The sequence below is a fragment of the Schistocerca piceifrons genome, chromosome 2 (assembly GCF_021461385.2).
Source record: "Schistocerca piceifrons isolate TAMUIC-IGC-003096 chromosome 2, iqSchPice1.1, whole genome shotgun sequence".
In the NCBI taxonomy this organism is placed as follows: domain Eukaryota; kingdom Metazoa; phylum Arthropoda; class Insecta; order Orthoptera; family Acrididae; genus Schistocerca; species Schistocerca piceifrons.
Genome location: NC_060139.1, coordinates 849,631,748 through 849,655,978, shown reverse-complemented (window position 1 = coordinate 849,655,978; position 24,231 = coordinate 849,631,748). Strand labels below are relative to the sequence as shown.

The window sequence follows — 24,231 nt, the reverse complement described above, 5'->3', positions numbered from 1 at the left end:
ATGGTGTCAGTTGCCTCCAGCACTACTTCAAACATTAGTTGAGTCCATACCACATCGTGTTGCGGCACTTCTGCGTGGTTGCGGGGGCCCTACATGATATTAGGCAGGTGTACCAATTTTTGTGGCACTTCACTGTATGTTTATTTGGATTTGTAAGTGAAGTGATATAGTTTAGTTTCTGTGAATATTTTATTTATGCTGTAGACTTTACTCCAATTCTTTTTTCTTTAGATAATTATAGTTGTTATAGAAAAAATTTAAGCGTAACACATCAATAGGGTGACCAAAATACACTAGCGACATTTAATTTAACAAGTTAAGCTGAAAAAAAAGAAAGGTAAATGTCATCGGCCAAACAGACCAATAGTGGTTCTTCCAAGTAGTTCACTAACATCGGTCCTCCTAGTGTTAACCAAAAAGCTCATGTTTTCCTATTCTGTTCTAAGAAATCTCTCTAATTGCTGTTCTAAGAAATCTCTCTAATTGCGTTGACCTGCATACAGAATTGCTGACTTTGCGTACTTTCAGTCACTACTGCGCTATGGCATAATCTCCTGGGACAATGCAGCTAAAGTGAAAAATGTCTGATTTTAGACACAAATACATTAAAAATGTCATCTAAAGCTTATAACTGAACATTGTGCTGAAGTCTCTTCAGATACTTGGAGATTGTTGCACTGAAGAGTCAATACCCGTACTCCGTAATTGTATTTGTGGTTAGTAGCAAGAGTGAATATAGAGTGAACTTTGCAATTCACAGTCAGAATCTAGAAGTAAAAATAGTTTTCATGAAGACTACACATTCCTTTGTAGAGTTTACAATTGAGTCTTTATATTCTTATGCAAAAGTCTATATCAAGCTGCAAGTAGAACTGGTTGTAATGACACTGAATGGACTGACGATTTTCATATCTGTAAATTTTGGGCTGTCAGAGAGCTAACACTTCAAAAAGTAGCAGAAATACAGTACACCTACAGCATTTACACTATAGTGTTTGCAGAGAGAGACTGAAGAAGAATTTTTCTTTTTTTATGCAGTACGTACATCAGTAAAATACCAGAAAATGTAAAAACCTTTAATAAGTGAGGGAAGAAGTAGCAACAATGTAAATTGTTCAATAATGTTGAACATAGTCTTGGATAATGAACGCGATAAAATGTTGAGTGTGTTTTAAATTTGCTGTAAATGGTGCATGGTATAATAGTCATTAGTGGCACAACTTCGTTCCAGTTACTTTATTACAAAAATTAATCAGCAGTAGCAAAATGAGAAGACAATATTTTATACATAAATTACATGAAGGCCTACAATTTCTCCTATGTTTCTCTTGAAAACATTGTACACATGTGATGTATTCTACCTAACCCATGAAAAATATCTCTCACACTTAACCACATTGAAAATATCTCACAAATGTGCCCACAAAAAATTAATAACAAATACACTATCATTCGATATCTGTACTGTAAAAAAGTAACACACTTTGGAATGTAATTTTCTAGTTTTCTACAGTCACAGCACAGACAGTCTTGTTTGTTTTTTAAGCAGTTGATTTGACTTTAAAAGGGAGTACAATAATGCATACTACAGTGTACTGCCCTTCTGAAGGCAATCAGTTACCTTTGTTTCCTTTTTTCATTTAAGATTGCACACACATTTTGCATTAACAATGCAGATACCTTGACTTGCACTATAGGGTGGTGGGGTTTCGGGTTCCGCTAAATAGGTCAGGCGTCCAGTACACAAAGGAGGCAGCTACACGGGTAGCAGGGGCTGTGTGGCGTGGACTGGGTGGTTTTTTAGGTTAGACAGTCTCGGGAAAGATCAAAAGGGATCCAGTCTCAAAGGGTACAGGGCAAAGAAACGACGAGAATTGATCAAGCAACAGTCAGTATTGTAGTTGTAAATTGTCGTAGCTGTGTTGGAAAAGTACCAGAGCTTCAAGCGATGATAGAAAGCAATGAAGCTGAAATCATTATAGGAAGAGAAAGCTGGCTAAAGCTGGAGATAAATTCTGCCAAAATTTTTACAGAGGCACAAACCGTGTTCAGAAAGGATAGATTAAATAAAGTAGGTGGTGGTGTGTTTGTGTCTGTTGGCAGTAGTTTATCTTGTAGTGAAGTTGAAATAGATAGTTACTGCGAATTACTGTGGGTAGAGGTTTACTCAACAGCCATACCAAAATAATAATTGGCTCCTTCTACTGACCCCCGAGTCAGATGATATAATAGCTGAATGGTTCAAAGAAAACTTGAATCTCATTACAAGTAAGTACCCCACTCATACAGTTACAATTGGTGGAGACTTGTAATAAATGCTTTCTCTGAGAATTACTTTGAACAGTTAGTTCATGAGCCCACACGAATTGTAAATGGTTGCGAAAACACACTTGATCTCTTAGCCAAAAATAATCCTGATCTAATAGAGAGCGTCATGACGGATACAGGGATTAGTGAACACAAGGTGTTTGTAGCGAGGCTCAAAACCATATCAACCGAAACCACTAAAAATAAACATGAAATATATCTATTTAAAACAGCACATAATTCGCTTGATGCCTTCCTAAGAGAGAGTCTCCATTCCTTCCAAGCTAGTTATGTAAGTGTAGACCAGATATGGCTCAAATTCAAAGATACAGTATCGACAGCAATAGATAGATTCATACCGCGTAAGTTAGTAAGAGACGGGACTGATCCACCATGGTACACAAAACACCTCAGAACACTGTTGCAGAAGCAACAAAAAAACATGCCAAATTCAGAAGAACGCAAAATCCCCAAGACTGGCTAAGTTTAATGGAAGCTTGAAATTTAGCTAGGACGTCAATGCGAGATGCTTTTAATAGTTTCCACAATGAAACATTGTCTCAAAATATGCTAGAAAACCCTAAGATATTCTGGTCATATGTAAAGTACACCAGTGGCAAAAAAACAGTCAATACCGTCACTGCGCGATAGCGATGGATATGTTACCGACGATGGTGCCACTAAAGCAGAATTACTAAATACAGTTTTCTGTAATATCTTCATGAAAGAAGACGAAGTAAATATTCCAGAATTCGAAACCAGAACAGCTGTTAGCATGAGTGACATAAAAGTAGGTATCTTAGGTGTTGCGAAACAACTCATATCACTTAAAAAAGGCAAGTCTTCTGGTCCAGATGGTATACCAATAGGTTCCTTTCAGAGTATAGCACCTTTCTAAGCAGTCATATACAAATGCTCACTTGACGAAAGGTCTGTTCCTAAAGACTGGAAAGTAGCACACGTCACACCAATATTCAAGAAAGGAAATAGGAGTAACCCGTAGAAATACAGACCCATATCACTGACCTCAATTTGCAGTAGGATTTTGGAGCATATACTGTACTTGAACATTATGAATCACCGCGAAGAAAATGGCTTATTGATACATAACCAATACGGATTCAGAAAATATCATTTTTGTGCAACACAGCTAGCTCTTTATTCCCATGAAGTAATGAGTGCTGTCGACAAGGGATCTCAGATCAATTCAATGTTTCTAGATTTCCAGAAGGCTTTTGATACCGTTCCTCACAAGCGACTATTAATCAAATTGCGTGCATATGGAGTATCGTCTCAGTTGTGTGACTGGATTCATGATTTCCTCTCAGAGAGGTCACAGTTTGCAGTGATAGATGGTAAATCATCGAATAGAACAGAAGTGATATCTGGTGTTCTGCAAGGTAATGTCATAGGCCCTCTGCTGTTCCTGATTTACATAAATGATCTAGGTGATAATCTGAGCAGCCCCCTTAGATTGTTTGCAGATGACGCTGTAATTTACTGTCTAGTAAAATCATCAGACAATCAATTCCAATTACAAAATGATCTAGAGAGAATTGCTGTATGGTGCGAAAAGTGCCAATTGGCACTAAACAAAGAAAAGTGCAAGGTCATCCACATGGGAGACTAAAAGAAATCCGATAAATTTTGGATATACGATAAATTGCACAAATCTAAGAACTGTCAATTTGACTCAATATCTAGAAATTACAATCACGAGCAACTTAAATTGGAAAGACCACATTGATAATATTGTGGGGAAGGTGAAACAAAGAGTGCACTTTGTTGGCAGAACACTTAGAAGATGCGACAAACCCACTAAAGAGACAGCCTATATTACACTTGTCCGTCCTCTGCTGGAATATTGCTGTGCAGTGAGGGAGCCTTACCAGGTAGGATTGACAGAGGACATTGAAAAAGTGCAAAGAAGGGCAGCTCATTTCGAGTTATCGTGCAGTAGGGGTGAGAGTGTCACTGATATGATACATGAATTGGGGTGGCAGTCTGATACAAAGGCAGTTTTCTTTCCGGTGAGATCTATTTACGAAATTTCAGCTACCAACTTTCTCTTACAAATGTGAAAATATTTTGTTGACACCCACCTACATGGGGAAAAATGATCATCATAATAAAATAATAAATATCATAGCTCGAACGGAAAGATGTAGGTGTTCTTTTTTCCCACGTGCTGTTCGAGACTGGAATGGTAGAGAAGTAGTATGAAAATGGTTCAATGAACCCTCTGCCAGGTACTTAAGTGAGAACTGCAGAGTAACCATGTAGATGTAGACATTTTAATGCCTGATTTGAAACCAACAATTTGCAGAAAACAAGAGTTTGAAAATGAGCATAATATTGTTGTTTGTAATTTCCAAATATGTAACACACAAATATGAACATTGGACATTATAGCCAATATATTTGACCTTGGCGCCTCTTTCACTACATGCACTATCTGGATTCTTCCCCCAGACACCCGTTTCTCAGAACTCCTCTCCAGACACCAGTTTCTCAGAACTCCGCAGGTGGGAACTAGCACTACGTGTCCTTGGCTCTTGTCACCCACCTGGCATTAATTTACGTTAATTTCTTCTCTCTCAGCATTTCTTCACTGTAACTACTCTTTGCTTCACTCCATTTTAGTTTTCTACATCTTTCACTGTCTTTCCCATCTATTTTTCACCACGCCCCTCCCACCTCCGTTACGTACAATGCACTTAGCTTTTCACTCTTATTAGCTCATACATTGAGTCTTAGTAATCTCTGTCTTCATATTACCCTGTCTTTCACCTTTAAGCTCTCAGGTTTCCAAATCTCGTCTGATGCAGTCCCCAACAATCAGTCTTTCCTTTTCATTCTGTATGGTAAGTCTCCCCTGACCCACGGTTCTGGGTGACTTTCGCAAAAACTACCCCTTTTCCTAGACCTCTCCAGTCCTTTTGCTTCACTCCTCTTCAATCCTCCTGCCTCAACAAGGAGCCGCTGGCTCCGAAAGCTTGCCTATTACAACAGTCTTTTATGTTTGTGTTCTTCTGCCGCTCGACGAGTAGACTTTTTATCTGTTTGATTAAATAATAAGGCTAATTTTTGCTTGAGATACCTCTCAACTTTGCCAGTATATAGACAGTTGGGAAATGAGTGTTTATAGGAATGAACTGTGACTCATTTCAAGTAGCTCCGTTATAACCTCCTTCGTGGTATACTCAAATCACCACCTTAACAGAAAAGGAGATCAGTAAATTTATTGGGTAAAAGACACTCATATTCTAACAGATTAGTTGTAGAATCCAAGTAAGTAAATTATAAACACAAGGGCATAATTTCCCAGAAAAATAACGGCTTGATGTCAGTGAAATTAAGCTTTTATTACATATGTTTACATTGCACAATAACATAACATATGGTATCAGACTAAACATAAGGAATTCCTAACATTCCTTTGGAATTGCTAAAACCATTGGTGGAATTGGTAACCAAATGTTTATTCAGATTAATGTGTAGAATCTGTGAGACTGGAAACATACGAAAATTGAGAATCTATGAAATAAAAAGAAGTTTATCTCTATTAAAAATAAAGGCATCAGAAGGGGAGTCCTGATGCTACATTTGTTAATGGAAGCAAGACTTAATAGAAACCAAAACACTTTCACAGGATTTTCCCATCTAAAAAAAAAAAAAAAAAAGAAACATTCAACAATCTTATAGTGGTGTGAGGTGTTTGAAATCCTCATAAAAATAGGTATTCGCTATAGGGAAAGATGGGTGGTACATTACAAGTGCAAGGCCAAGACGGAACAATAAGAATATAAGACCAAGATAGAACAGCTCAGATTAAAAAGTGCGTAAGGCGGGGATACAACCTTCCTCCACTATATTCACCCTGTATAACAAAGAAGCAGTATAGGTAATAAAAGAAAGGTTGAGGAGTGGGATTAAAATTCATCGTAAAAGGATGTCAGTGCTAAATTCACCGATGACACTGATGTCCTCTGCAAAAGTGAGAAAGAATTACAGAACCTGATGAATTAAATGAACAGTCTGGTGAGCATAGAAAATGGACTGAAAGTAAACCAGAGACTGAAGTACTGAGAAGCAGCAGAAGTGAGATTAACAACAAAATTGGGGACAGAATAGGGAACAAAGTTCTAAGATTCTTCTATGTCGAAAACAAAAGGCGTGATGGACAAAGAAAGGAATAGAGGAGGACTAGCATCACAAATCAAACACTCCTTGCCAAAGAAGTCTTCTAGTGTTATCTGGTTAAATGTGGGCATTAAATTGAGAAAGAAATATTGGCGAATGTACACCTGCAATAAAGCATTGAATCGTACACTACGAGAAAACCAGAAAAGAAGAGAATCAACATGATTGAGATGTCATGTTGAGAACTGAATGGACTGATAAGATAACAACTTAGGAAATTCTCTGCAGAATCTGTGAGGAAAGAAATATGTGGAAAACTGTGGCTAGAAACAAGAACAGGATTATTAGTAATGTGTTAAGACAACAGGGAAGAAAATTCCATTGTATTAGAACCATAAAGAGCAAAAATTGTAGAAGGTAGTGATTTGAATATATACAGTGAAAGATGGAAGCCATTGCATGTAGGTGCTACATGGACATGATGATATTGCTACATGCCTGCCACCACACTTGTCAGAAGACTGATGATAGATTTCCCCCTCCCCCCCCCCCCCCCACAAGAAAAAACTTGTTGTGTGTCTGCTTTATGTGCAGAGTACTTTTTTCATGTGGCTTTTTAAAATATTCCTTTAGCATACGTTAAATTCAAATTAATAGGTTTGTTTACCACATAGTTGTCAAATTCTTTGTCTGAGATTGTTTATGACCAACAGATAGTCAAAGCTTGTCCCCCTTTGCACACATGGTCACTACTGTCTCTCCCCCGCCTGCCACTTACACACACATACATATACATACATACATACGACTTTTTGTAGAAGTCTCCGTTCCCCACTCCTGCATAATCAAATCAATGCACTTTCATGCCCATCATCATGTCTAGAAACAACAATAAATCACACGGAGCTAAGTTAGGCGAGTAAGGTATGTGGAGTAGGGGAGTCATATCACTTTTTAGCCAACAACTGACACAATGTGATAGCCATGTGAGCACAAGCATTGCCATAGTGGGAAAATCAGTATTCTATCTGTCACAGATCAATTCTTTTTTACGCACACAGTCAATTTTAATTTTCCCAGAACCTTCAAATAGAATACATCATTAACAGTCTGCTGTGATGAGACAAATTCTGACTCCCCTGGTGTAAAAAGATGAGTACCTCCTTAATATTTGAATGCCTTTTGAAGCTTCTTTTGGGAAGACAACAATAATGTTTTCAGTGGGAAAAATACTTGGATTAATTGGGAACTGTTCTTTCAGAGCAGATTGTGCTTCCACTCATGCCTCCTTGTGCTGGTCAGTGAGAACCCAAAGCATAAATTTGGCAGTGATACTTCCTGTACTGAAATCACACACACACACACACACACACACACACACACACACGGAGATAGGAAAACTGTTGCAAGCATCAAGGAGTTGCACAACACCTCTCTAACAAGAAAAATGCTGCTTTACAGGCTCCAACCAGGGCAGCGCTCTTCCTGGAACTTTTGAGTGCTCCCTCACATCACAACAAAAAAATTGGTACATCTTCTTCAATCTACACATATATAAATTAAGGCTCCGCACCACAGCCTACGTCTTTATGTTTGAGCTAATCACGGGAACTGCTTTAGAGAAGTTGATAAGGTTTTCTCTAATAGAGTTTCTCTCTAAAATTTACAAATATAATGTGCAGTTGGTTGAACTATGAAGAATTAAAGCCCCCTACCACTGTGAAAATGGCCCTAATGCCATCTAGCAGCTCCTTAGAATCAACCATATATATTATGAAAGCATGGCAGAGCATGCTTCGTACTGATGTTGCTTAGTGGAGGGTACTCTGTACGAATGTGCAAAGGGTGCTTTGTACCTTTGTAACATGGCAGAGGATGCTTGGTACCAATATAGTGTGGTGGAGGCTGCTTCTTACTAGTGCTACGTGGCAAAGGGTGTTCTGTACCAAGGTTGTTTGACAGAGGGTACATCCTACCAGTGTTGTGTGGCAGAGGTTGCTTCATACCAATGTTGCCATGACAGGGTGCTTCGTACTGATGAAGCGTGGCAAGGGGTATTTTATACAGGATTGTAATTTTGACCCAAAAAAGGAAAAAAAAATCCATACAGCTGGACTGTGATTGTTGTGAAAGAAGGTAGTCATCATATATGTAAAACATTTACCCCCTAATGTGGTAGTCTTAATCCAATCAATGAAACAGCACGTCATTGGTGCCACAAATAAAATTTATTGAGGAATACTGCTGCAAAACCTGTTGATGAGAGCAACAATCTTGAAACATTTTGGAAACAATTAACTGTGCTAGATGCTACTTATAAAGTGCTGAAGGCATGGTGTAAGGTAAAACAATGAACCATGGAGAAACATTAACCCTAAAATCGATAATCAATAATTACGCTGACGAAGAAGACTGCTCATTAGCAACGTCAGCTGCTGTTTTGAATAGTACTGTGCAGCGTGAAACTGTTGACAAAGAAAATGTTTCTAAATGGTTGTAACTTCAACCTCACAGAGATAGCTCAAGTGATGCTGATTGTCAGTGCTATTGTTGAGTATGTACAAGGGAAATCCTAGGAGTTGAATGACAGTGACAAAGATGACAACATTCCTCTAATTCAAGAAATATTAATCTTTCATGCATCAACACTTTAGTGGACTGAAGGCCTGGAATGGCAAGAAGTGTGCTTTATAAAAGACAAGCCACATCATTGAGACAGAAATCAATTCAGAAAAGCATAGTGTAATATAAAATTGTGTTGTACTGTATTCTTTATAAGTGCAATATTTTCACAGATACTACTCATATGACGATTAAAGTTGAATTTACTATGAACATTAATTATGACTTTGTAATTGACTTTGGTTTTAACAGTCCTGATACATTACTGTGTACTCTAATTGTGGATTATCTGCGCAATTTGAGTATCCACAGTTTTCAAGTCTCCAGTCACTACAGGTAATCAAGAGTCTACTGTATATGAAAGTGAATGATATTCAGTTACCTAACATTGTTCTAGAATTTTAATCATAACTCTACACAGTGGCCCATAAACAAAATTGCCTCTGCACCAAACACATTGTCCAATCATAGATATTTAGTGCTACTCGTGCAAAGCCCAGGCAGATCACTAGTTTTATAAAGAAAGAAACTTTGTACAAAGATGTATGATGCATTTGTTAAATACTAACAAAAAACAAATGTAAGTTGAATTTCTCTGCAATTTTTCACATATTTTTGGAATAATTCAGCTGCTTTTGCACGCCGGTTTATAACTGTGGATGAAACATGAATCCACCAGTTCAACGGGACGGTGTGGCATAGCATGCTATTTCCATAGGTCTGGCTATGTTTCAATGGGACGATGTGGCATAGGATGATATTTCCATAGGTCTGGCTATACTGATGTAAACTTTAGAAAATGTTATGCAGTGTGTCATCCAAATAAGCATATTACGTTGCACAGTATATAAAAGATTGTTGACTAAAGAATGATTGCTGTTGTTCAAAAAGTGATTCAGTGATGACATTTACAGGGTGCATCAAAAAGAGTCATCCAATTAATAATAAAAAAACCATAACTGTTATGTTACTTGAGATACGTGTGTGAACATTGTACTGTTGGGAAGGGCGAACACTTGGGTTTTACATGGTTCCTGCTAGGTAGCAGCAGTGTGTGCCCACTTCAGTTCTTTTTAAATCAAAGGATTACTGAACGATGGATTGATCGCTTGGGACCAAATGATTCAGCCTTACATTACTAGCCTCCAAGTTGACTGGATCTGACTGTGTGTGATTATTTCTTGTGGGGGTTATAAAAGACTCTGTTTATGTGCCTCCATTACCAAAAACAATGAATGAACTGAGACATCGCATACCAGCAGCTGTGGAAGCAGTAACTCAAGAAGTGCTCACTGCAGTGTGGGGGCAATTTGAATACCACATTGACATATGCCATGCGTCTCAAGAGGAGCATATTGAACACCTATGAAAAACTATGAAAAAGACTTTTTGCATTTCCCGTTCATAAAAAAACAAATTCATTGTATATGTTTATTAGTTTAGAAATATAGACTTGCCAAATCGGATGATTCCTCTTGATACACCCTGTATTATGATTATATTTGTGTCACAAAGGCAAAAAACAACCCTACTTAACAACATTTGTAAGATGCAGTCATTGGGTATAACATACTAAAGTGCATTGCATTATGAAATGGAGATGGTCCCTTTAATTTGTATAAAAAGTTATTGTGGGTTTATTTTTCCAAATTGAAGTAATTTTGATTTAAAAAATGCTTATTCATGGGGAAAGTGTTACATTTCTGGTCACACCCCACATTAAATACAGCTGGGGATTTTTTTATTTTTTAATTTTACTTTCTTCCAGTCGAGGAGACACGGTCACATTATCACAGAGAACTTAGCGTGCTCCCTAGGACAGTGATTTGTTACATAAGAAATGCAGGTGGTACACAAGTGAGGAAGCAGGCTACCTTTAATGGCACAGTTCATTAAGTGATCTGTGTTGACAAAAATTGTACAAAAATATGGTGATAAGCCCTGAGAAGTGAAGGGAAAGCTAAAGTAATTTTATTGTTTAAGCACCGATACCTATTTTCAAGAATTAACACTAACAAGCACTGGAAGTGGAGGGCTGCCTGCGGTAGGAAATGGTTTCCAGCAGTGGAGCTTGTGGTGAATGAGCAATTTTTTTCTTATGGTATACTCAGTTTTTTGTAGCAATGGCAATACTTGGTATCAGGTTTACAGATTAATCACTTCTGGTGAGCACGATTTAGATTTCGTCAATTTAGTAGGCTTGCAATAATGCCCATCTTCATTACCACTTTTGTGTCTGTGATAATGTGGCTAGGACTAAAGACTGTTTTGTGACATGGGACCTTTGTAATTCAGGATTCTTTTCTTTGTGAAATTCTATCTGTATCTGAATAAGTCCCAACCATATTACAAGTGAAAGCTTGGCACCCTTGCAACAAACACATTAATTCCATATTCTGGGAAGGTTTTTGCAAAACACGGCTCATCTTACTTGTTACACTACAAAGAGTAAACAATAAGTTGCGTATATAGCAGAAGGCGTATGAGAGCTACAGAAGAAAGCCCATGCGCGTAGTAGATGTAATTGACCCTAGGACACTGAAAATTAGAATTGTTTGCAGAGGATCTTGAAATGTAACTATAAGGTAGAAAAATCTCCGGAATGAACTTCAACATCTGCAGATAAGAATTTCTGTCTGCAAACCCATACTGCCTCCCAGCTCATGTGACTCCAGGATGGTGCAGGTTTTCCATAAAGCACTCTTCAGATTTTGAATGTCTTTACATCGCTTGTACAGATGACTCCTGTTAAAAATACCATGGAATTTGTGCATATCTAACTCAAAAAATGATTACTCTGAAAGCTAGCAAGTTTTCTTTCTTTTTAGATATACCTATTAACCACTCAACGCTTCTGCTTTTCGGTGGATGGTATCAGTTATTGTTTTGGTATTTAATAATCATCATGCTAGTAGACTTTCTGTTATCACAAGACTCAAGTGACGAGTTTATGGCTATAGCTGGGCGGTGATGGAATCTTGCAATGTTAGTCTCTGAGTGTACAGAGTTGTTTAGTTCAGAGATGATGTCATTGGACCCACTGGCAACTGTAAAGCAAGTATTTGGAGCTTTGGCAAAAATTTGATTGAGAAAGGCTTAGTGTTTGAGGAGACAGTGTTCTTGTTACACACTGAGTGCGTCTGGAAATTAGTTACACATGTAATCTCGTACTGGAAATATTCAGACGTCCACTGTACCACATGTCAGTCACATCCATGATGAGCAACTCATGAAACTCTGCATTTACATGTTTGACAGAATGCTTCATTATGGGCTTGACATTTTGCATTCCCAACAATGGGTGTGATGTTATTGTCAGTTGCATAATCTTTACATTATCTTATATACTGAGATAGTCGAGGGGCATGAAAGGGAAGCAGTGATTGGAAAGGGAGTGAGACAGGGTTGTAGCCTATCCCCGTTGTTATTCAGTCTGTATATTGAGCAAGCAGTAAAGGAAACAAATGAAAAATTCGGAGTAGGAATTAAAATCCATGGAGAAGAAGTAAAAACTTTGAGGTTCACCGATGACATTGTAATTCTGTCAGAGACAGCAAAGGACCTGGAAGAGCAGCTGAACGGAATGGACAGTGTCTTGAAAGGTGGATATAAGATGAACATCAACAAAAGCAAAATGAGGATAATGGAATGTAGTTGCATTAAGTCAGGTGATGCTGAGGGAATTACATTAGGAAATGAGTCACTTAAAGTAGTAAACGAGTTTTGCTATTTGGGGAGCAAAATCACTGATGCTGGTTGAAGTAGAGAGGATATAAAATGTAGACTGGCGATGCCAAGGAAAGTGTTTCTGAAGAAGAGAAATTTGTTAACATAAAGTATAGATTCAAGTGTCAGGAAGTCTATTCTGAAAGTATTTGTATGGAGTGTAGCCATGTATTGAAGTGAAACATGGACAATAAATAGTTTGGACAAGAAGAGAATAGAAGCTTTTGAAATGTGGTGCTACAGAAGAATGCTGAGGATAAGATGGTTAGATCACAAAAGTAATGAGGAGGTACTGAATAGAATTGAGGAGAAGAGAAATTTGTGGCACAACTTGACTAGAAGAAGGGATTGGTTGGTAGGACACATTCTGAGGCATCAAGGGATCACCAATTTAGTATTTGAGGGCAGCGTGGAGGGTAAAAATCGTAGAGGGAAACCAAGAGATGAATACACTAAGCACATTCAGAAGGCTGTAGGCTGCAATAGATAGTGGGAGGTGAAGAAGCTTGCACAGGGTAGAGTAGCATGGAAGGCTGCATCAAACCAGTCTCTGGACTGAAGACCACAACAACAACAACAACAACAACAACATATACTGAGATATTTCCACTGAGACCCTAAATTACAGTCACCATTGCTTGACTTAAAAATATGCCAGTTACCTCATATTTCCGTGCCCAGAGGGTTCTGTACTAACTCACACTCCTCTACCTTAGCTGCTCCCAAGCAGAAGTGCTTCCAAGATCACGTTAGCCCTCTGATTACTATGTACTTCAACCTGCTCTTTTGCCATGTGTTATCAAAGTTTTCCTGAACTTACTGGGTTGTGTGTGTCATTTTATCCAGTCTCCAGAGCAGTGAAGCTGTTGAAGGCATCTAGTCTAATTATGCCAGATATGCAGCTTCTGTTAAATCTCTTGCCTAATTTGGCAGTTTTGAGTGCAGTGCAGTCACCTACCCTACATTTCGCCTTATTGCTATCTGCAGCTCTAAACTGCTCTGATTTTATGTGTGCTATTGTCAGATAAACTTTTGAGTATTAAGGTGAACTGTTGCTTATCCATAATGACAAAGTTTTCCTTCGTTTTTAACCATAGTCATGGTATAAGAGTTCTTTGGGCATAAATCTTGCAAACATCCACCAAAGATAATAATTCAGATCACAGGTGAAAAGATCATTCCATTTACTTCCCCCATATAAAAATTGTCAGTAACCCACCAACAGTTAATTACATTTTTTTTTAACTGCCCTTGTACTCCATGAGCATTATTTAATGAGCAAAATTCTTTTCTTTTTGTAATTCTTTCTTAATCAAAAGCAGTACTTATGTCCTTGTGAATGTGAATCTCCAAAGAGAAGTTGAGAGTGAAATTAATTTGTTAAAAGACATCTTGTTGTACATCATGAGCTGGGCATATACCCCATCATCAGTGTGATCTGGCATTTAACTATTTTTAAATGTAACTCACCACATACAGCAAGATGTCTTTTAATGCACACTTACAAGGTGCAGAACATCAACCATGCAAGAATTTCATTGTGAAATAAATGTTGTGTTATTGTGAAGAATTACCATATAGATCTTATTCCATTTTACCAACTTCCCCTTAATCATTTCTTTTATTTTGTGGTGTTAGCCTTAAAGTAAGGATTTTTTTGGATTCTTTGGTAGTTTTCTAGAATTGTAAGAGGTGATTCAATTGTTGTGCTATTAACATGCACTTATTGTTATGCAGTTTGATCCAATTACGGATCCTTTGGGAATATGTAATCCACCACCTCCAATGGTAAATGGTCCGCCAGCAGTGGTTGCAATTAAGAGGAGAGCATCAGAAGAAGCTGTGGGGAGTCCGGTTATGAAGAAGTTCATTTTAGCGTAAGTCTGGTAACAGCCATATATCCACATGTGAACTTGCAAGGAATGTTTATTTGAATTATTTTATATTTCCAGTGGACCATGGGATCTAGAGGTTCCAACAAATGCTGTTATTTATGAAAGACCTCCAATTGTTATACCTCACCCACACCCAGATGTTGAAGCTTACAGATGTAATTTGGCATTGAAGCTCCGGCAGTGTTATGAAGAACTGTGTCATTCGAGAGAAGGTTTGTGTAACAAAATAATATTGGAGATAAATGTTTTTTTTTCCCCCAAAAATCTGATTTGTCTATTCCAATATATTGTAATCAAACAATGGAAAATCCAGGATGAAATGTAACAATACAAGAGAAGGAAAGTTGCTACTCACCATATAGCGGAGATGCTGAGTCACGATAGGCGCAGCATAACCACCCGTGGTTGTCGCATCTGCAGTGACGAGCAGTCACTCTCAAAATATACCGAGGGTCCCACTGAAGCCTTCACTGACTGTAATTATCCTCCCATCCTTGTTCAAAAACAAATCTCCCATGCCTTATCTTCGCAGTCTCCCACCACCTCCCAAAGTCCCACAGTCTGGCCACAAAGGAGCATTCCCCTTGTACCATCCGGGACTGGAGCAACTGAATTACATTCTCCACCAGGGTTTCGATTACCTCTCGTCGTGCCCTGAAATGAGAAATGTCCTGCCCATTATCCTTCCCACCCCTCCTACCGTGGTATTCCGCCGTCCACCGAACCTACACAATATACTCGTCCATCCTTATACAAGCCCTGTTCCCAATCCCTTACCTCATGTCTCATACTCCTGTAATAGACCTAGATGCAAGACCTGTCCCATACATCCTCCTACCACCACCTACTCCAGTCTGGTCACTAACATCACCTATCCCATCAAAGGCAGGGCTACCTGTGAAACCAGTCATGTGATTTACAAGCTAAGCTGCAACCTCTGTGCTGCATTCTATGTAGGCATGACAACCAACAAACTGTCTGTCTGCATGAGCAGCCACTGACAAACTGTGGCCAAAAAGCAAGTGGACCACCCTGTTGCTGAACACGCTGCCAAACATGATATCCCTCATCTCAATGACTGCTTCACAGCCTGTGCCATATGGATCCTTCCCACCAACACCAGTTTTTCTGAATTGTGCAGGTGGAAACTTTCCCTGCAATACATCCTACGTTCCCGTAACCCTCCTGGCCTCAACCTTCATTAGTCACTGTCCTCACCCATCCAGCCTCCTCCCAGTTCCCATTCCAGCACTACACAGCCGTCATTTCACCGCCACATCCAGTCTTTTAATTTCTTTTTATTTCTCTCCTTTCCGCTACTTACCCCCTGCCCCCTCCGCACCTTCTCTCCTACCCTCCATCTAAACTGCAACACTTCACTGTCTGCCCTCCCGTCATACTATCCCTCCCCCTCTCCGCCACAACCTCCTCCTTACCCCCTCCCAGTCGCCACTCCCATCATGCACTGATGCTACTGTTTGCAGTGTGATTTCAGCTCTCGGAGACTGCAGGCATGTGTGCAAGTTGTGTTTACGTGTGTGTGTGTGTGTGTGTGTGTGTGTGTGTGTGTGTGTATGTGTGTGTGTGTGTGCGCGCGCGTGCGTGCGTGCGTGCGTGTTGTGTGTGTGTGTGTGTGTGTGTGTGTGGGTCTACTGCTGACAAAGGCCTTAATGGCCAAAAGCTTTGATTGTGTGGATCTTTTTATTGTGCCATTATATTGTAAGTTTTTTTATGATACGCACTCATACACCTTAGTTGCATCACAAAATATTCTTAGTGGTGATAATTTCATCACCCATTTCACAGCCTCTGCTAGATAATGACCTCTGCTAAGCTGTTCCAAGCATTACAATTTTTAGCCATGTTGCTGACTTCTAATGCCATCTACACACTTTCCACCAGTACTCCATATCAGTCTTTTCTTATCTTGTGAAATTCAGAAAAGAACCTCCTTGATCCATCTATGATGCATTTACCTCAATAAAAGTCCTGTTCTGTTACATCACTAACCACACCTCAGATTTCATGTTTTACCATTGAAAGCCTGTATGTCACAATAACATTTCAAAATTATCATTAAACATTGATTTAAGTTATTCAGTGCTTCAGTTTGTTGTCGAAGTTTATCTGCATTTGAAACAAACCATACAGTGATTTACGTAAAATGAAGGTGCTTTAGATACGTTACATTAACACACATTCCTTCTTCATATTCTCTTTTTAGGGAGTCTAATGGAAGATCTAGCATTGTTGTGTATCTTTTTCTCTTTACTAAGATAGGCCTTATTTATGAACAGATGTCAACACAGATTTATGTTGAGAGTGAATCAAAAGCTTTCTCAAAGTCAATGAGTCCCATACTTAATGGCAATTCTTACTCATTATTCATTCGTGATTAGGAAAGGGATTCATTCGTGATTAGGAAAGGGTAAATTGTTCTACTTGCACTACTAAAGACAGTTTGTTCTTGCGCCTTATCAAAATCTCACACCTTTTTTCTATGTTCTTGGTGATAATTTGGGTGATTATCTAGTATCTGTCCGCCCTTGTGGTCTCGCGCTACCCGAGCACGGGGTCCCGGGTTCGATTCCCGGCGGGGTCAGGGATTTTTCCTGCCTCGAGATGACTGGGTGTTGTGTCGTCTTCATCATCATCATTCATCCCCACTACGGTCGGAGGAAGGCAACGGCAAACGACCGGTGCGGGTCTCCCGCATCGTCCTCTACGCTCTGTAAAGAAGCATGGGACTTCATTTCGTTTTTCTAGTATCTAATGTGTAGGGGACAGATAGGGCAATAGTTTTTCTTATGTTCTGTCTTTTTCCTTTCTTATGAAGGAGAGTAATTACAGGGTTGTCCTGTTTGTGAAGAATTTTCTTCCTCTATCATTCTTTAAATAATTTTGCAGTGTCCTTTTCTGTAACTTTTGCCAGCTTTAATCATTTATATTGAAACACAACCATCATACGATGCCTTCCCTTCCTTCACATCTTGAATGACTTTCCATGCGTACTTTGGAATAAATTCTGGAATGTCATTATCATAGTTAGGTATAGGGTCATTTCATGTCAAGTGGCCTAAATTTTAACAAGGTCTCTGGTCAACCCTCTCCAATATTGATGAAATTTTCCAGGTCTTACATGAAACTACATCAAATTAAGGCTCAACAAGTAACGTGGTGGAGCCACTAGACATGTTTTGCAAAGCCTAGTTTTTCAATATTGCAGCTGATATGAATAACTCAGCCAGTTTGATTTACTGTTGGTCATGATCTCTAATGGGACTCCCATGCTGAAACATAGTGATTGTGCTCAACTTTTTAGGTGTAACAGGCCAGTAGCTGAACAAATTCCCAGTGTACAGCAGATTTATTACAATTCACTGTCAATGTAGCTCATAATTCTTGCCGTGAAATATTTGCATTGCATTTTGGCAGCATGTATCTTATGACAGAATGACTTTTTAATGCTAACGTTTCTGTTGATTATCCGAATAGTTACAGGTTTATCCAAGATTAAATTCAGTTCAAAAAGCGAATTTCTCAGTTTTGTCAAATTTTCGAAAGGCTGTATCTCAAAAGGATCCTCTCAGGTTTGATTTTTCCTTGAATCATTGAAGAGGTCTGGTAAAATTTGCTTCAGTTTTGAGACAAACCAGTCCAGTGATAATAAAGAAGTTTAAAAACATCTTTGACTGCTATTAGGAATGCCGACTGTGCGGAATTTTTGAATATGCACATTTGAAAGTGATGTAAAATCTGTTAGTAATTGTCTTTGATTTTCGTGATATAAGCATTCATTTGCTCAATCTTTTATTTTAGAATTGTTTATCTGTTCATTTAGATTGTTTCTCGCTATTTTGGAATTCATCACAACACTTTTCACCATCTATGAACCTCAGTTTCTTTTCAGGAAGACGTAGCCAGCATTTTTACACTCACCAGTTGAAAACAGTCAAGTGGAAATAGGAATCAAACTGTAGACAGATGGATGATTCCAAGGCAGCATTTCAATGCAGTGTGGCATTGATTTTGCGGATTATTCTGCATATCACCTAAAAACATTTACATAACCAAAAGGCTCCGAAAGAAATCAAAGAATTTATCTGCACAACAGCAAAAAATTACTTAACCAAAGAAGTGGATTTTGTATTAGTGAAAATGCCAAAATATGCTTTCATCACAAAGCATTTTTGGATAAGTATGAATGTCTACAGAAATTCTGCTGTAATCCTAAAGAACCATTCTGTGAAAAAGGATTATTGGTTGTTACTTTGATAATAACTTATCAGTTGAAAGTGATGACAAAGATCAATATTAAACCTGGTCAGAAAATTTGCCCAACATGTCAAAAACAATTTGCAGCAAAAACAAGGGGGGGGGGGGGGGGGGGGGAAGGCCAGGTTCATCACAGTCAGAAGATAAAGCAGAAGAAGCACATCCATCAGAATCTCTCCTCTAAAATCTCTACATGTGTCAATGAGAGCTGCCATATTATGCAAAAAGAAAGATTAGAGAAATTCAAGAAACAATTGCATGCTACTGGGGGTTTTGATCTACAAGATTTTCAAACATACAGCACAAATAAGGCATGTCCTGACTGCTTAGATCATAGGCTTATAGTTAAAGAACAGAAAAGTTGCAGTTGTCAAAGCAGTGAGAGAAATTGCAGATTTAGATATTATCACCCCAAAGTTGGACTACAAAAGAAGTGATACAGGAGTTCGGTGTCTCAAAAGTACCATAAAATGTTGTCAGGTGATAAGCAGAATTAGTTCCAAAACCAATGCTATACTGCACTTAAATGTAGCATTGAACATCCACCAAGCTACAGTTTCATTCTCTCTTCCACTTGATTTTGTTTTCAACTGTGGAATGTAAAAATGCTGGATATATCTCCTTGAAAGAAATTGCACATTCATAGATGGTGAAAGGTGTTACAGTGCATTCCAGAACAGTGAGAAACAATCTAAATGAACATACAAACTATCTTCCAAAACTCAATGGCTGAGAAAATTAACTTTTATTTCAAAAAAATGAAATACGACTAGTAACAGATTGTACATCCTTTTCAAATGTGCATATTTAAGAACCCTGCACAATCTGCACTGCTAATAGCAGTCAAAGTATGCTTTTAAACTTCTTTGTTATCATGGACTGGTTTTGCCTAAAAAATGAAACAAACCTTTTTTCTAACCAAACAAAATGAGCTCTTTTCACTTTTCAATGGTGCAAAAAAAGGGAAAGAAAGCAAATATGAGAGGATCCATTTTGGATATAGCCTTTTGAAAATCAGACAAAACTGATGAATACATATTTTGAATATTCTTTAATCTTTTCTAAGTCTGTAACTATTTGGATAATCAGGAGAAAAATTAGCATAAAAAAGTAATTATGTCGTAAGATACAAGCTGCATAATCCAAATTTATCACAATGAGCTTTATGAGATACTTTGGCATAAAATTGTGATAAATCTGCATTACAATGAGCACATTTCAGCTGTTGTAGTTAAAATGTTGAGCAGAATCACCAAGTATCAGCATTGGAGTCCTCTTAGATCCTGATCAACAGTAAAGAAAGAATTGGCGATTTATTCATATCTGTTACAATAAGGAAAAACTAGCCTTTACAAAAGCATATCCAGGGTCTCACCCTAGTGCAGGATGCTTAGAAAGTTACTTACCTTTTTTAATATTTTTCCTCCTAAAATATTATAGATATAAACTCAGTTTTTTGTTCACATGGAGTTTATTGTATACCGTTATCATTCCAAAAGTTACAACTCTGTATGTGCTCCAGTATTTTCTAGACATTGTCTTAAATGAACAGGTACATTTGCTGTGACCTTCCTCAAGAATTCAACACAAACACCAACTATGATGTCATGGATCTTCTTCTCAAGTTCACCAAGAATTTGTGGCTTGCTTATAAACTTCTTCCTTAGCCCATAGAAAGAAATCACTTGGAGTGAGGTGACCATACTGTGGGACATCCTTGACGTTTCTAGCATCCTTTGAAGCATTCGATCAAGGCATCGTCTTATGGGCAAGGTTTTATGAGAGGGAGATCCAACTTACATTAATAACAGTTCGTGGGACTTGCCCCATTCAAAAAGTGTAGACCTTAAAAAGTTTTCTAACTTTTGCGGGTATCTTGCAGCATTCATAGTATGTCCCAACAGATAGAGTCTACTAATGTGGGGAGAAGTTAATCTAATGCAAACAGTTACTTTTGCCTTGCCCTGCTGCATTTTTTCCAAATGCCTCTTTGGGACCATCTTCCACTCACCAATTACCATGACACTTAATGGAAACTCCTACATGAAACAAAGCTTCATCACACCACATAATTTTTTCCAACAGGTCTAGCAGATCTTCATGCCATGTGAGCATCCCTTCACAAATTCTCGCTATTGCAGTCATCTGGATACAACATTTGATATATACGCAGCTTTCACAGTCCGTAATGTTACTCTTTGTGGAGAACTGCATGCACAGCATAGCATGTAATCTCAGTCACTTTTTCAGCCTGCCTTATTGATTTTGAAGGGCTTCACTTGAATGTCTTCCTCACTGTGGCCACTTTTTCCTCTGATCTCATAATGTCCATGACAACTTAGATAGTCATTTAATGTCATTTGGCAAGTGTTTGATTGCTTTTGGATCCAGAAGAGCTTGCTTCCCATGTGTGGCCCTACACCACCATTTGGGCCATCTGGATACTCCTTTTCAGCACAAGTTTCTCTAACTCAGCTAACCTGTTCTACTGCCTCATCCTTTCCTTTTCCCTTCTCTCTTTTGTCCACATCAGTCCTTCTGCATCCAGACATGCAATGCCATTCTCCCATCACTCTTCCCCCTCCCCCTCTCCGAATGTGGGCAGTCTCTCTCTCTCTCTCTCTCTCTCTGTCTCTCTCTGTCTCTCTCTCTCTCTCTCCACCTGTCCTCTCTCCCTCTTTTCGACCTCTCTACCTTCCTTTTATCCTTCTTCATCTTCACCTTTCTCTGTTTCTCTCATTCTTCCCCCCTCTTTTGCTATTCTCCTTCTTCCTACATCTCTCTTTGCTCTACTCTCTGCAGTATTTTTATGTTGTTGTGCGGAGATGGAGTCATTTGTCCAAAGACCCACCTCTTTCCTGCTACCCTTTCCTTGTGTCCTTCCCTAACCCCTCCCCACCTCCATCAGCTCAATTAATTGCTTTCAGTGATCAAGTATCAATAATTAATCAGTTACCATGGCCATGTGAATGTATGAGTGTTACATGTGTGTGTGTGTGTGTGTGTGTGTGTGTGTGTGTGTGACTGTGAGTTCTTTTGTTAGAAAAGTAGTGCTCAAAAGCTTTTTTGATGTAAAATGGTACTAATGTTGTTGTTTTGTACTGAGTGAGGTCATATTCAGTATTTATACATACCATTTTCATTTTTGTTAATGCTGATAGCAGGAGGTCAGTAACTTTTGCCATTGTATCTCATTTCCTGTAAAATGGGTTGATGTAAAGTATTTATGTCTGTTGTGAAATATTGCATAAGCGGTGTTGTATATTACTATGTGAAGATGAACAACTTTAGCTTATTTTATATTTCATTGTAAATAATTAGAGGTGATTTTTTTTACTGCTGATGACATTAATACTAGATATACTCAAATTTTATCAAACTTTTGGAATTCTTTCTTAGAACATACAAGTGTAGGCCATCCACTAAGACACTATCCAATCCTAAATTATCTGATAATTGGTGAAGTATAAAAATAGTCTGCAGCTTGGGAGCCATCTGCAATCAACTCATTATTTTCGTTTAAAAGCTCCTCTCTCTCTCTCTCTCTCTCTCTCTCTCTCTCTCTCTCTCTCTCTCTCTTTCTCTCTTCCCCCCCCCCCCCCTCCCCCTCCCTTAGACTGTGTTCACTGCTAAAGTTTTTTACCAGTTAAAACACGTTTCAGTATTCTGATGACCTAGAATTAAATACATGCTTATGAACAGTTGTAGAGATAGCTACTGGCTACTGCATTGAAGATATAGAGCACTTCTGGTGTCACAGTCAGTAGAGTATTGTCCCATAGGAAGTCAGGCACTCACAATCAGCAGTGGGAAATGGCTGATGTGTGGGCAGTCTGGCAGCTGAGCTGTAGCCTACGCAGTCATACTGCACTGGCCGAGAAGCTGTGCATGAGAAATGGCCAAGTGGCTCTTGCATGTGTAGAGCACTTGCAATAGGACTAGCATGATGAGTATCCTATGCTATCTGCACCTGCTCACAGGCGAGCTCATGAGCGGTCCTGGTTGCCTTTGCCCTGAGGCAGCATTTTAATGGCCTGCTGTGCACCAAAGTCCCAATTATCTAGGTTAATGCAGAGCCCAGATAACCAAGAAACATAGATCATCTGTAATACACAAAACTGCTATTTATTGTGTTAATGAAACATTCTACATTAGCTGCACATTACCCGCTGGAAACTGACAACTTATTTATACAATTACACAATTTGTTTTGTGTCACTTATCTTCAGTTCACTTTCTGCTTATTTTTTCATTTATGTTAAAGATTAATGAAAACCATATCAGCTATATTGTTACTCATTTATTATTTGAACATCTTCAGGTTTCTGAGTTTTGCTGACGATGTTCAAAGAAACAAAACCGACCATAACACAATAAGTGTGTACAAATACAAATGAGGTGATTATCATTAATCATTAAGGCTAATGTCAGATGTGAGCTCAACATGATCAAAAGTATTTTTTTCATCTACTTTTTCCTTAACTGTAGTTCCCATATTTTGGAGAGTTGAAACATTGGTTTAGTGAAATGGATTTTGTCCTGCATTCTCTAATAACAGTAAAGCACTTCAATGCCTTGATGTGCACAATAATGGGTTTCTCAGTTTTTTTTTATCTATGCTCACATTCTCTACCGAACACACATTTCATGTTATCTTTTGATCACATCCAAGTTCATAGGTGTCACTGTGGATGTTATAACAACCAGAAATTTGTATTCCAAACAGAATTTTTTTTTCTAATTATTGAAATAAGGCTTCATTTTTAATTTTTTGAAAAATTGCTGAACTATGCACAAATAATCTGCAAGCTGATTAAAGCAGACTTGGATACTCGGGAGATTATTGTCATTACTGCTGCCGAGTTATACGAATCTGGGTGGGGAGATGTGCTATATCAGCACTTTGGATCCTGGACAGTTTTTGGGTGCCAAATGTAGAGGGCACAGCATCTCCAAGATTGTGCAAATACTTATCTTTTCGGGTAACAAGTTTCACAGTAGCAGACTAATTAATATATTTTCCATTTAAAACCATTTGTATTGTGTAATTCCTTCCAGTCTTTACTACTTACATAATTCTTGAATTCCTCAGTTGTTTTTTCATGTTTTATCCTTGACATTTTCTATCATTACCATGTTTTTTTTGTCATCCATCATGATTATCAAATATAATCATGATCTCAAAGGATATATAAGGGGTAAAAGATGAGATTTTGCAATCTGTAAGTGTTTATAAAAATGTTAATAGCATTGTTAATGGTTG

At 38.3% G+C, this 24,231-nt stretch overlaps 1 protein-coding gene across 1 annotated transcript in view; it reads left to right on the top strand.

Moving 5' to 3' along the window:
* LOC124773415 (mRNA (2'-O-methyladenosine-N(6)-)-methyltransferase) overlaps positions 1-24,231 on the top strand; it is a 151,868-nt gene that overhangs the window by 17,567 nt on the left and 110,070 nt on the right. The window contains 2 exon segments of the mRNA XM_047249399.1: positions 14,536-14,675; positions 14,751-14,905. Coding sequence (XP_047105355.1) covers positions 14,536-14,675; positions 14,751-14,905 — 295 coding nt within the window.